This window comes from Atractosteus spatula, chromosome 11 (assembly GCF_055471065.1).
Source record: "Atractosteus spatula isolate fAtrSpa1 chromosome 11, fAtrSpa1.hap1, whole genome shotgun sequence".
Classification (NCBI taxonomy): domain Eukaryota; kingdom Metazoa; phylum Chordata; class Actinopteri; order Semionotiformes; family Lepisosteidae; genus Atractosteus; species Atractosteus spatula.
In genome coordinates this window covers 47082468-47095117 of record NC_142716.1, presented here as the reverse complement: position 1 = coordinate 47095117, position 12650 = coordinate 47082468, and the positions used below count along the sequence as shown (strand labels likewise).

At 42.0% G+C, this 12650-nt stretch overlaps 1 protein-coding gene across 2 annotated transcripts in view; it reads left to right on the top strand.

The window, feature by feature from the left end:
- Window positions 1–12650, top strand: part of stx8 (syntaxin 8) — a 52903-nt gene continuing 40253 nt past the window's right edge. For both annotated transcript variants that reach the window (XM_088927982.1, XM_088927983.1), the window contains exons 1-6: window positions 1–130; window positions 1273–1372; window positions 2222–2316; window positions 2853–2963; window positions 8793–8920; window positions 11901–11993. In XM_088927982.1, the coding sequence (XP_088784108.1) occupies window positions 114–130; window positions 1273–1372; window positions 2222–2316; window positions 2853–2963; window positions 8793–8920; window positions 11901–11993 (544 nt within the window). In that variant the 5' untranslated portion in view covers window positions 1–113. The remainder of the gene's footprint in view (window positions 131–1272; window positions 1373–2221; window positions 2317–2852; window positions 2964–8792; window positions 8921–11900; window positions 11994–12650) is intronic.

The window sequence follows — 12650 nt, the reverse complement described above, 5'->3', positions numbered from 1 at the left end:
CACATGACACAAGTACTGTACCTAAACAGGAAGTGGGATTGTTAGATTTTCGCAAAATAGTTAAGTCAAATTGACTGAATTAAGTAATTATTGGAGAGTCTTTTGATCAAACGATGTCACAAGATCCTTGGTAAGCATATTACAAAATAAATATATATGTTACATTCTATTTTATTGTGATTTTTTGACACTACGGGCTACAAATAGGATTATAGGACGAATGTTTATCACAGTTGTTATTGTTGTTAGTTATATTGCACATTGAAGACCGGTTTGGTGACACTTTTGCACGTTGCTGCATCATATAATTTAATTTGGTGGTCTTTCCCGATTCAAGCGCTACGGAAGTTGTAAAAATGCTGCTCTGGCACGGAACGGGTTAATTTTAGTATCTTCCCAATTAATTTATAGACTCAGAATATTCCCCTCAAGTGCCTTTAAGCTTTCCCAGCTGTTTTAATAAAACACTATTCTTTATTTCAGTACCATTCCGGCCAGTTCTACATTCTACCCTATCCCAAAAGTAACGTGCTGATATTGTTCTCTTGTGTCGTATTTATTTAAGGATGTTTGTAGTGTTTGTGTCATAGCATTTAGCCGTACTGTGGGTGATGTAAAGAGGAGTTCGGCACAGATCTTGAGCATGATTAATAAACCGTGTGCAGCTGTCTCTGTCTTTAAAAAGATTTCGCTATCGCTTGCCTCTTTCGTATTTCTGTGACGTGAGAATAGTGCATTTTCTATGAGTCTTTATTAATATTCACATGGCAGTGGTCAAAAGTCATGAATTAGAATTCATATTAGTACGAATTCGGAATACAACGGCTTTCCTATACTGTAACGTGGACAAAGAAATACAGTATTATGAATTGTTATTCTAAAATGAATACTAGCAATTTTAGTAGCTTGCTTGAAAATCTTGGCAATTAGTTTTTGTTGCTAACATTAGGTAGTTTTTTTCCCCCTAATGTATAAGCAAGTGAGAAACAAAGGCCAAGCTCCATTACTGATCACTGGTTATGGTTAAATAACTCAGTTACTGAATTTCCATTGCACAGCAGCACAGTGGGCAGGCTGTTCTGCAGTAAATCTAGACTGGGCCAGTGGGCTTTCCTCTCTTTAAACTACTGTTAAACGACCATCATATAAGGTGCAGCTGCAGGCCAGATGAGAAAGAAAGGAACCCAAGCACTGCAGCCTTTGTAGGTTAATTTCCATCACGGATCCAGTTGTCATTCCAACACATCCATGTGCAGCTTCTTTATTTTCAAGGCTACAGGTTTATGATGCCACTTGCCGGCTGGCCCAGGAGATTGCTGAAAACATTCACGAGCGGAACCGGCAGCAGCGGACCGGGGGAAACCCTGCCAAGGTGAGGCGTTCTCCCGTGTGCTCACCCCGGTTTTTTTCATGTGCCTGATGGTCGTGACTGTGCTCGTGTTTCATTTTCTTCACAAATGCAATGAACCGCGTGTAGGTGACGGCAGTACTGTCAGCCTGGCGTCTGATCTTGTAAGATCTCAGCAGCTCGGCAGAGCTGGACCAGTTCGGTAGTGGGATGGGAGACCACTGAGGAAAGCCAGACTGCTGCTACAGGTGACGTCAGTGGACTAGCTGGTCACACTTTTCCCTCCGGATCAGAACTTCCAGTTGTCTCTGTTTGGATAATTGTCAGCAGTCCGTCCGGGACCAGAAGACCGGTGTCCCAGTGTAGCGGCTGAGGACAGGGTCCTGTAGGAAATTCCGTCCTCTTGATCGCTCGGTCATTAATGATTCCGTGGCACTTTTTGAGAGGTGAGGTGCAGTAGCCCCAGGGTTCTGCCGGCAGTAATTCCCCTCTGGGCTTGCACAGTCTGCCCCCCTGAAGTTCCCTCTCACTCACCCCTCATACTTCTCTGCCAGATCTTCTGTACAGTGGGGCTGCTGGTGCAGAATGAGGGCTGTATTCAAGGATGGATGATTTGGTTCCTTTACATTATATATTATATATATATATGATATAATAATTAATAATCACTAGACTACCTGCTTTAGACAACACTAGTGTTAAAGTAATTCCCGATAGCAGGCCAATGTTAGGAAGCGATTGGGAAGGAAAATGATTTTAAACATGTTCTTATAAGTAATTGAATTCTACCTTGTTCTTCTCTAAAGATTTAAAATGTGTTTTGTGTTCTGAAAAATGGAGTGACAGGAAGGTGGGCTCCTCTTGTTTCTCCAGCTCAACATGACTATCAGAGCATCTCTGCAGAGGCTAAAGCAACAGATCGCCCATCTGCGAGAGAGGCTGCTCACGTCCACCTCCACCCGTCGCATGTATCCTTTCCCTTCCCTCGCCCCCTGGAGGGTTCTGTTTTCTGCTCCCTCGTTTGTGTTTTTCCCCCTCCAGCCCAGAAGAGGTCAGTATTTTTCAAGAAATGGGGGGAAAAGTTTGATTTTCTGTCTCTGTGCTGGAGACCCCCTTTTCAGGTTCAGACCAGTCGGTTCTGTGTGCATCACCTATTCCTCTCCGCGGGTGGAGAGAGGTGTGTCCTGCACAGGTGGGGCAGCAGAGACCCAAGCATGGGGGTTGTCTTCAGTCAGAATTGAGAATGAATTATTAAGGGGTTGAGGATCAGCATTGGCCAAGACAGGTGCACACATCTGTAATTGATTTTCAGAGAGATGTAGTTGAGATAAATTGATAGCTTGTCAGCCGGCATCAAAACCTCACTCATCACTAATGTTGAATGTATTTTATTTTATAATGCACCTTGCATGGTACATCAACAAGGAGGGCTCTGCTTCTGTTCATTGCATCTCTCAAGCCTCGTTGAATCATTAAGTCAGACCTTAATAATGTGAACCTCCAGAATGCAGTCAGAAGGAGACAGAAGACAGAACCTTTTGGATGATCTTCTTACGCGGGAAGAACAGCTAGACGCCTCTTTTAAGAAGGATGGCACAGAGCCCGACTCCTCGAGGTACTTTGAAAAATTAAGATTGTGACTTCACCGTGTCACGGAAAAGTGATGTTGTGTGACTGACCACAAACATTATTGTTTTTTTTTACTATTGTTAGTAAAATGCAAGAAAACATGAATGTAAACAGTCAAGAAGGTAATTCGTAATTGCAGTTGCAAGTTCTTATGTTTGTGATGCTGAAGTTAAACAACAAACCATAAAAAGTTGTGAAATAATTATTGCAAAGTTAGCAAACTTCAAAATCAATTGTCTTTTAAATGGTGTTACCAGATAGCTTTAAATCACTACATCTAAGGTGTAATTTGAAAAATTAATGTCTTATTAGGGACATACAACCATAAGGACATGAAACACACTAAAGCCACTCTTTTTGTGAAAAACCCTTAGTTTTTTTCACGTTTTTTACTGAATTTCCATGTACTTTGCTATATTTTCCTTGCGGAAAGAGTTATGAAAATATAACATTGTAATCACAGTGTATGCGTAAATGCTTTGAGAGCTGGAAAGGCAATATTCTGATTTACTGGCCTTTGTGGTCGAAGGCAGAAGAACAGTATCAGTTGTCTTCAGTAATATGGTAAAAAAAACACTATGAAACTGGGTACTTGGAGAAAAAGACAAACTCCTCCAGTCTGATATGGCCTGACCTTTTCTCCTGATATAAAGCAATGTTAAGAGAAATTTCATTCATTAAAAATCCTGCTCCAGTGATCACATGCTTGGCACATCCTGGACAAGAACCTTGGGGCTATTTAACGAAAAAAACTTAGTTTATAGTTTACACTGTTCACTGAGCGCACATCCTTTTAGTAGTGGATAAAATATAGTAAAGAGCTCTATGCTGTCAGCTGTATCCTGAGTGCACATTATTCCTCGTCTAAGTGACAGCTTTGTACAGTAGCTAGAACCAGGCCATCATTATATTATATTTTGTCTGACTTGCTGACCTGGGTCACATGGCTTTAGAAACAAAGGGAAGTGGGTTTGGATAACAGTGATTTGGACTTCCTCTTGTGTTTGTTTGAATGAAAGCCTAACCTCTGAATTTCACAGGATCAGGCTCCTTGAATGACTTAACTAGGGCAGTATTTTTTTTTTGGTCTACACTGCAAGACCTTTCAAAAACATCCTTTGATGACCCTGTGAACTTATATGTGGAAGCTACTGGTCAGATGCTTTTCAATGACCTATAAGTGGTACAAAAACATTTTGATGGCAAAGACTGTTGAGCTGCAGGTGACAATGGATGGGAAAAAGTGTTCATTCTTTCCGTGTGTATTAAAACAAACCACTTCAAACTAATATTGGATACCTCACATTTTTCTTAGTATTTTTAAATTCTCTTACAGCGCTGAAGGCAACGTAAATTCTTAACCTAAACAGATCCAAAACATACTCGGCCTTTTCCGGCTGAAGTTAATGCTAATTTATTAATTAGGTGGCACTGTGCATGTGGCTTAACGATTTTAATTCTGTCTGGTAGAACATTATTTTAAATGGGGTGAAATTATACTCCTCAGTGTGTGGTCTTTGTCTAGGGGTGTTAGGCCTGCTTGAATAATCTAAAGTGTCCCCCCCCCCCCCCACTGTTTTCAAGGGAAGGTTATGAAAGATCCACCAGTGAAACACTACATTCTTGGGAGATTAGCCTTTAACTAAGCAAAGAGAGACATGGCGCCTAAATTTCAAGGCCTGTAACCAGCGCCGCCCAGCCCCCACCACCCCCAGCTTTCTCTTTTATATTTGATCATAATGCAAAAACTAGTAATTAGTTACATCTGCCCCTTTAAATCAGAAACTTATCTGTTCGCATCACCGTTGTGTGACGGTGCGCAGATGCGCCTGATTAACTTGGCGGACTCAGTGGGTGGCTAATTGGATAAAGTTTAATCTTCACACCACTAACATGGCAAGATCAGAGGAAGGAGGAAGTAAGGAGCTGTCCCGCGGTAAGATAGTTACCAAATATGTCAGAAAGATTAGCGCTGGCTGGAGGCCTCTCACCATGTCTTTCTGGTGATTAATAGAGGCCTGTTGCTGGAGAGAGACAGTGCTGCAAATTGCCTCAAATTGCCTGGACTACTGCTTAGTCTGCAAGAGGAAAAAAAGTGAATTCATTAGAGGTTACAGACCCCGATTAGTACGAATCTACAATAGTGTTGCTTAAAACAAAATGAGGAAGCCTTTAATTTGAATCAGTCTGTCAAATCAGCTCTTAATCGGCATATGATTGTGGAACATCTTTTTAATTAGTTGGGGTAATGTTTGAATTGTGTTATTGTTTTGCATTTCAGATCTTCCTGGGAAACTTAAAGGCCTAAAGCACCTTTCCCACACCCTCTACAGCAAAAGAGAATCAATGGTTATCAGTTTTGATTGCAAGTTTAGGTTGTTTAATGGGCTGATAAAGGTATAATCTAAAAAGTAGAACATTTATGGCGAATTGTTTTTAGAAAGCAAAGTTTCCTCAATTCAAGATACAATAACCGTAAAGAATTCAAGAATTCCAAAACAAACAACTAATAATCATTTCAAATCCCCCAAAATAAATATTTGTAATATTTAACTGGAAAATGTTACGTTTTGAGCAGATTATGTTGTAGAACACTAGTAGCAGAACCAGCAACAGAAACATCAGAATTCCTGAGGAACAGCAGCGAAATGAGTAGAAATTTCAACACTGTGTTGACGGTGCATGGGTGATAGTCAAGTGTTTACAACTTTGTACTCATTTAAGTTGTGATTGTCGTGATATGCGTTGGTGTTGTTTGTTACACCTGCTTAGAACATGTGCATGGAATGTTAATGTAATGTTGAGGAAATACTGACCGAGGCTTATATATCCGATATAATGGTGTGACTTTGCACATGTATTGTCTTTCTTCATCTGTCATGCTGACTGGCACATGCTAGCAGTAGATAAGATGTGCATATGCTTATTCTTCAGTTTGTTGCCTTTTTCTGTTGATTGCCGTCGATCAGCTGAACAGCCCAGTGTGATGTGTTACATGGGTCTTAATCTTAAATGTACTGTGGCCCTATCCACAGTAAACTTAAGATCACACAGTAGAATACACAGAATCTAGCTCTAGCTTCTGCCTCTGTGCTTGTTATGCCTCTCAGACTTGAGATGTAATTGCTGGAATGCATGCATTTTTTATTTTTAATGTGGTTGATGTTGGAGGACTGGGGGATGAAGAATACTTTTTACATGAAAGAATGTGCCCTGGGGCCACCCGTGCCAATAAGAAAGTGCTTTTTTGAGGAAGACGAAATGCCTTGGGTTAAAAGTTTGATCATAAACAGATCCTTAAAATGACTCTTAAAGCAAATGTTGGTACTGTGCATGATGGCATAGTTTAGCCTCTCTGATATGGGCCAGCCTAAGCGCTGCTTTGTTGCCTTCTCTGGGCTGATGGAACATACTGTGTCTTTTTCTTCAGTTCTTGTTTCTGAGAGTAAAGAAGGAAATGCACTGGCCCTGAAAACAGCCCCTTGTTGAAAGACAAGGGTTTTCATGATCACTGTCCGTCCTTCGCAATTAAGTGCACAATAAAAGCCCTTTGAAAAGTCAGTACAATATACTAACCCCCTTGTGCCTGCAATACTTGGAGAAATATTCCTGTTTCTCTTTGACCAGTAGGTGGAGCACACATACAGTCTTAGTTCTTCCTGAATGATTTCAGATAGATACTTGGGTCCTTCAGCAAGACAGCTTTAAGGTTTGGATGCAGCTTTTCTTGATTAGCATAAGAATAGCAGAAAACCACATTACATTCTTAATATAACACAACAGGCCTTTCTTTAGTCTGCGTTTCTGTCAGTGTTAAGTTCTTCCGAAACCACGAGGCCTGATGCTAATTTAACAGCACTGTTTACAAAATCCTTTAGATTTTTTTTCATTCAGGCAAAAATGCAGAAGTTCAGAATTGTTTCCTTAGAAATGAAAATGTTCTCTTAAAAATACTAAATTATAATTAATACTACATCTGAAAAAAATAAAATTTAATGATTAGAGATTAGAGAGAAAGTTGTTTGGTTAAAAGTGGTAACTTTTGAGATTGCAGAACATGAATTTTTCACCAGACTTCAGACAGTTTGGACAAAGTGATATGCCAGCAGCCATATCACCCCGCAACTCACAACTGGCAGCCCATTGAAGCTAAGCAGGTGTGAGCCTGGTCAGTACCTGGATGGAGACCTCCTGGGAAAAACTTGCTGCTGGAAGAGGTGTTAGTGGGACCATCAGGGGGTGCTCACCCTGCGGTCTATGTAGGTCCTAATGCTCCAGTATAGTGACGGGGACACCATACTGTAAAAAGGCACCATTCTTCAGATGAGACGGAAAACTGAGGTCCTGATTATGGTCATTAAAAATTAAGGTGTACCCTGGTGTTCTGGCCAGATTTCCCTCTGGCCTTTACCAGTCATGGCCTCCTAATAATCCCCATCTATAAATTGGCTTCATCACTCTGTTCTCCTCCCCACTGAGAGCTGGTGTGTGGTGAGCGTTCTGGCGCACTATGGCTCCCATCGCATCATCCAGGTGGGGCTGCACACTGGTGGTAGAGGGGGTCCCCATTACCTGTAAAGCGCTTTGAGTGGAGTGTCCAGAAACGTGCTATATGTGTAAGCAATTATTAATTATTATTATTATAAAGTGCCACCAGCATTGAAAAATCAACATTGGTCTTGTAATGGAGATTCCTGCCAGAATGTCACTCAATAATATTCCTTACATTTAAAAAGTGTTTTTATCCCAAAAGATCCCAAAGTGCATTACATATAGGAACAAAGCCACTTCATGCACCACTAGTGATTCTATGAATTCAGCTGAGGTCACAGATTTTAGTTGTTGTGGTGCTTCTTGCTCGTGGAGTTCTGTACAATGCTGAAACTCATTATTATTTTAATTCTGATCTGAGCTGTGGTATATTTCTGGCTGCTTTAGTGTAGCTCCACTTTTATTGGAGAGTACTCACTGTGCTGTTTTGTAATGAGGGCTCTAGGATACATTGAAATGAATATGTGTTATATACGGTATATGTATGTTGGGTTTGTATATACAGACTACTTATTATTATTTAACTCTCACATCACAGGTTTGGGTTGCTTGATAGAAGGGGATAAGATGTTGACAGGGCCTCAGTTATCAGATGGGCAGACCTCAGTTTATTGATAATCGTAGAATGAAGGAAGTTTTTTGTATTTCACCAGCCAGAATCCCATGTGACCAATGTTGTATTTAAGACAGACCAAAAAGAAGCGAAAAGGCAAGAGTGAGAAAGCAGTCTTGACCACCTGGAATCTTTGCTGATGAGCTGAAACCTATTGGGTTACTGAAGGAACGTGGCTTAAGTTTAGGGTAAATGAGCCATATTTTCATGGTTGAGAAAATATTTGTTTTTTCTTTTAAACCTGCCAGGCAAAGTTTGTCCTTTGTATTTGTGCTTGGATTTATTTTTGTGTCGGTACCAAAGGTTGTCTCAGCATCAGTTTAAAGTGTGTCCCTACCTGGTGGAGAATTGCTTATCTTCTGCAAACATTTCCATATCAAGAGTTCTGTCTACCTGTATTATCATTGGGCAATGTGGGGAACTGGCTGTGGGAGGTGGGATACACTGATCTGGGATTTGGAACACGCTAAAACTGTATGAAGTAGTCTAGAAATGCTAGTTTTGTGTCTTATGTGTTCATTTTGTTTCATAAATTCTTGACTTCAAAGACCTTGCCAGATTTATTTCTTAATCGCCAAAAAATAAAGAAGCCAAGTGACCTCAGTTGATGGATCTAAAGTAAGTTGGCTCTGCCCTGTGTTGTTGTGACAGGTCCAGTCTCCTGACTGGAGGAATGGACCCGGCGGGACTGGGGAACCCCTGGTTAATCAATGAGCCCGAGGAGACCCGGGGTCTGGGCTTTGGGGAGATAAAGCAGCAGCAGCAGAAGATCATTGAAGGTGAGGAGGTGCTGGGAGACCCCGGGGGACCATCTGATCCGAGCCTGCTTTCAGCTTCGTCGTCCACGTGCTCCGGTGGCTCCTCAGTCCTGGTCCTGGTGACCAACACGCCTGCTGGTTTTCATTCCTGCCCGCCTTCATTAGATCCCTGAAGCCTTACCTGATCTAAGACATTGCTTCACTCGAACATTTGCATTTTGTTTCTCATCCCAGGTTCGGGTTTTTATTTCACTAAATACAGCTGTTACAGCTCCAGCATGTTTTAGAGCTGGGGACAGCCCGTTTTGATGAATCTTCTTTATTATTAAGGCTTTGATTGTGGAACTGAGGGCTCAGCTGGCGCGTGGGTCCCCAGGCCCACTGGGAAGTGAGAACCACTGCTGTAGACCCTTACTCTGCCCCGGGTTTTCTTGTTTTCTCTTTCGATGTCGTGTGTACGGACATGTGGGTGGCAGCGGCACGGCGTTTGGCGCCCTCAGCCTCACAGCGTGTGGATCCTGGCTCGGATTCTGCCCTGGGGCATGTTCTGGGTGGAGTTCGTATCATTCTTCCTCCTTGGAGCGGAGCATGTGACGTGTTAGCTTTGTCGTAAAAGTTTAAGTGAATGCAAATGTCCTGAGAGTGAGGTGTCTCTCTCTGGTGGCCTACAGCAGTGGTTTTCGTACTGCTTTCCTGTGGGCTCTACACGTCAGTCTGCTTGGACTTATTGCAAGCCGCCTCGCTGTCTTCCTCTAAAAGATCTGTAGTCACAGAAGAACTATGGATGGAGTAGCCAGGGAGTTATCTACAATAATTTGGAGTACAGCATAGCTTTTTTTATTCCATGCATAATGTGTTTTCTCTTGCAATGAATAATTCTGTTCAAATGATATGATTGTAAGAAGGTTTAGACTACAGCAACCCGCAATCACTAAATCTTGATTCCCAAATGAAACAACTTGGAAAAAACAATGCCATTGCTTCCCAATGACTAACGCATAACTAAAGCATAAACTAAAAAATGATTCTGGTGCTTATGAAACACGAGGTGCTAAATCTGATTCTCATTTAGCCTTGAGAGGAAAAGAAGAGAAAAGCACCAAGGGAAGCCTCAATATTTACAAGCACGACACTTGTGCAGATGCCATGAAAGAGTTATTATATATGGTCAGATTCTTCCAGGAAACGTTTGCACATTCTCCCCGCTGAGCTGAAGAGCTGTGATTCACAATAAGTCTTTTTACTTTGAAAAGTCGGGGGCACTTCTTCTGCCACAAAAATGTGCCTGTTCTGGCTCGTAATCCCTTCCAAGCAGCTCTTTCAATGAAAATTGCTGCTATTACAATATAGCGGCGCTCAATTTAGTACTCCTGTACAATCAAAAAGTGCAATATTGTGGGCTCTGTTTAGTATTACTCATCGGTAGTACGTTCAAGATCTCTGGTGTCAAAGCTGGAACCAAAGACCTTGTCATATTATGAGCGTTTTTGGCTAATGAAATCGTATTACAGGAAATTGTTTCTTCCAAATTGCCCATTAGAGTGAATTCTCTCCATTTTTATTGAAGATTTTGTCATGGTCTTTGGCAGAAGCGTAATAATTATATTCGTACATATTCCAGCAATTTTTCTTCTGAGTTCTGTGCTTTTCGGCAATGTTATCCAACTGCACAGTCCTCCGGATACTGGGGGAGGGCCAGAAAACTTTACAGAATGCCAGATCATGAGGCTGATGGTTCCGTAGCCTTTCTTCAAGATCCGTGTGATTCTGTGTCTTCAGCGACGCAAAAGGAGAAGGTATCCCTTTCAGAGAGCGGTTTCTAGTGATTTTTAGCAGGTTCACCACAGCTGGCGAATTGAATCCGCTCGGGGTGGTAGTACCCCCTTTTTTTCCGGCAACCTACAGCGTTGCACAGCAGAAGTCAGATGAAATCTACCGTTTGGCAAGAAGTTTCTCATGCGGTAATGAAACCAATCCAGCCCTCTGGGCACGCCACAGTCTTCTGAGGTAGCAGGGGGCACACACGCTTTCACATCCCGCAAATGTTGTTTCATTTCTGCCTCTTTTTTTTCCTGGCCGTTCCGAGTCCGGTATCCGAGATATGTTGCAGGCTTATTCGGCTTGGCGTGACCGAGCTCTTCCACGGTGTGGCATCACATGAGTGCTTTGTGCGGCATGTTTATATGACGGAAACCTGGCCTTCCCCTCTTAACTCTCTCACCATTGTTTTCATTCCAAAAAACTGTCAGCTCGGTCTTCTGGAGGCAGCTTGTTCTCATATAGGTGATAGTTCTCAACTTTTCTTTTCCAACAACTTGTGGAGTTCCTGCCACAAAGACAATTCCTTGCTGGGAAATATCAATATTGGGATTCTGACAGCCTCTCTATCACTGTTGTGCAAATGGATATGTAACAAAAGGGATTATTTCCCTTTGCTTCTCATTATACTGTCTCTCCGTAATTGTCATATCCAGCACTTTAATTATTGTGAAAGTTTCAGCAATAATCATTATTTGTGCTGGATGTAATACTTCATTCTGCTGTCTGCTCAGTTAGTAACTGATCCAGTTTTATTTGTCATGTGGCTACACCCTGACCTGCTCAGCTTTTACTTATGATTCAGCTCTTTTCCCTCAAACTTTGCTTCACCTAAAAGTTTATCATCAAGTTTGTCATTAAATTCAGGGGTTGCCTTTTTGCATATTTGTATGTTTTGTCAAGTATATACATTTTGCTGGCCTGGAAATGTTTTTTTTTTTATCCATGCTGGGATAATGATACTAATCGCAGCCCAAAAGACAAGAGGTCAGGAGTTCCACAGTTCCATCCAGTCCTTCGTGACATTTTGGACAGCGCAGTAGTTTTGCATCCTCAGGTCATTTGGGAGTGCGGAGAAAAGTACCGGCACCGTTCAAGGAGGGGTTTGTTTTCTCTGTAGACCAGTGGAAGGGCAGTGGTGCGGTATTGAAGAAACCCTGCTGTTTTTCTTTCTCTCTCACAGTGCAGGATGCTGGCCTGGATGCCCTCGCCGCCGTCCTCAGCAGGCAGAAACAAATGGGCCAGGAAATCGGGAATGAACTGGATGAGCAAAACGGTGAGAAGCAATTTCGCTATAAGAGGTGACACTAACAGGCCGATCGTTAACCCGCAGGAGACACTAGTGCAATGAAAAGCTGGTCACCTTTGAGAGCCACAGTTAAAATAAAATACATATATAGAAAGTGTCACTGGCATTTTATGTCCTGTCGTCACTATAGTAATGGGTCTCACATAATTAGGCAATTGATTTTCTATTGATTTTAATTCTTAGTTGCATTGTTTGAGACATTGCTGCTGGAATGAAGATCTTGGTCTCGTGTACCACAGTCCATCTAGTGAGCATAGTTTCGAATGTGGTTCTGAAGTTGAAGTTGGATTTCCTGGTTTCCCATTTACAGCAGACCAGTTCCAGAGCCTCACTATCTTATCTGTCACCTGTGTCTGTTATGGGAGTGGGGGGAATCTCTGTTGGGATTAGTTTATAGGAAGTGTGCTCCTCCGGCCCCCTTCACAGTTGCCAGCACAATTAGATCAGTAGTCCATCGCCAAGCTCCATCAGTAAACGTCTTTTCCTCTATAAAAATATTGTCTTCGATACCAGTGATGTTGCTTCTGCTAAGTGGCATTAGGCAGATGGACAGAGAGAGCCATGAATATTTCCTGCCTTTCCTCAGTGTTAATTAACCCTGACGTTTACACCTGTTTCATGTCC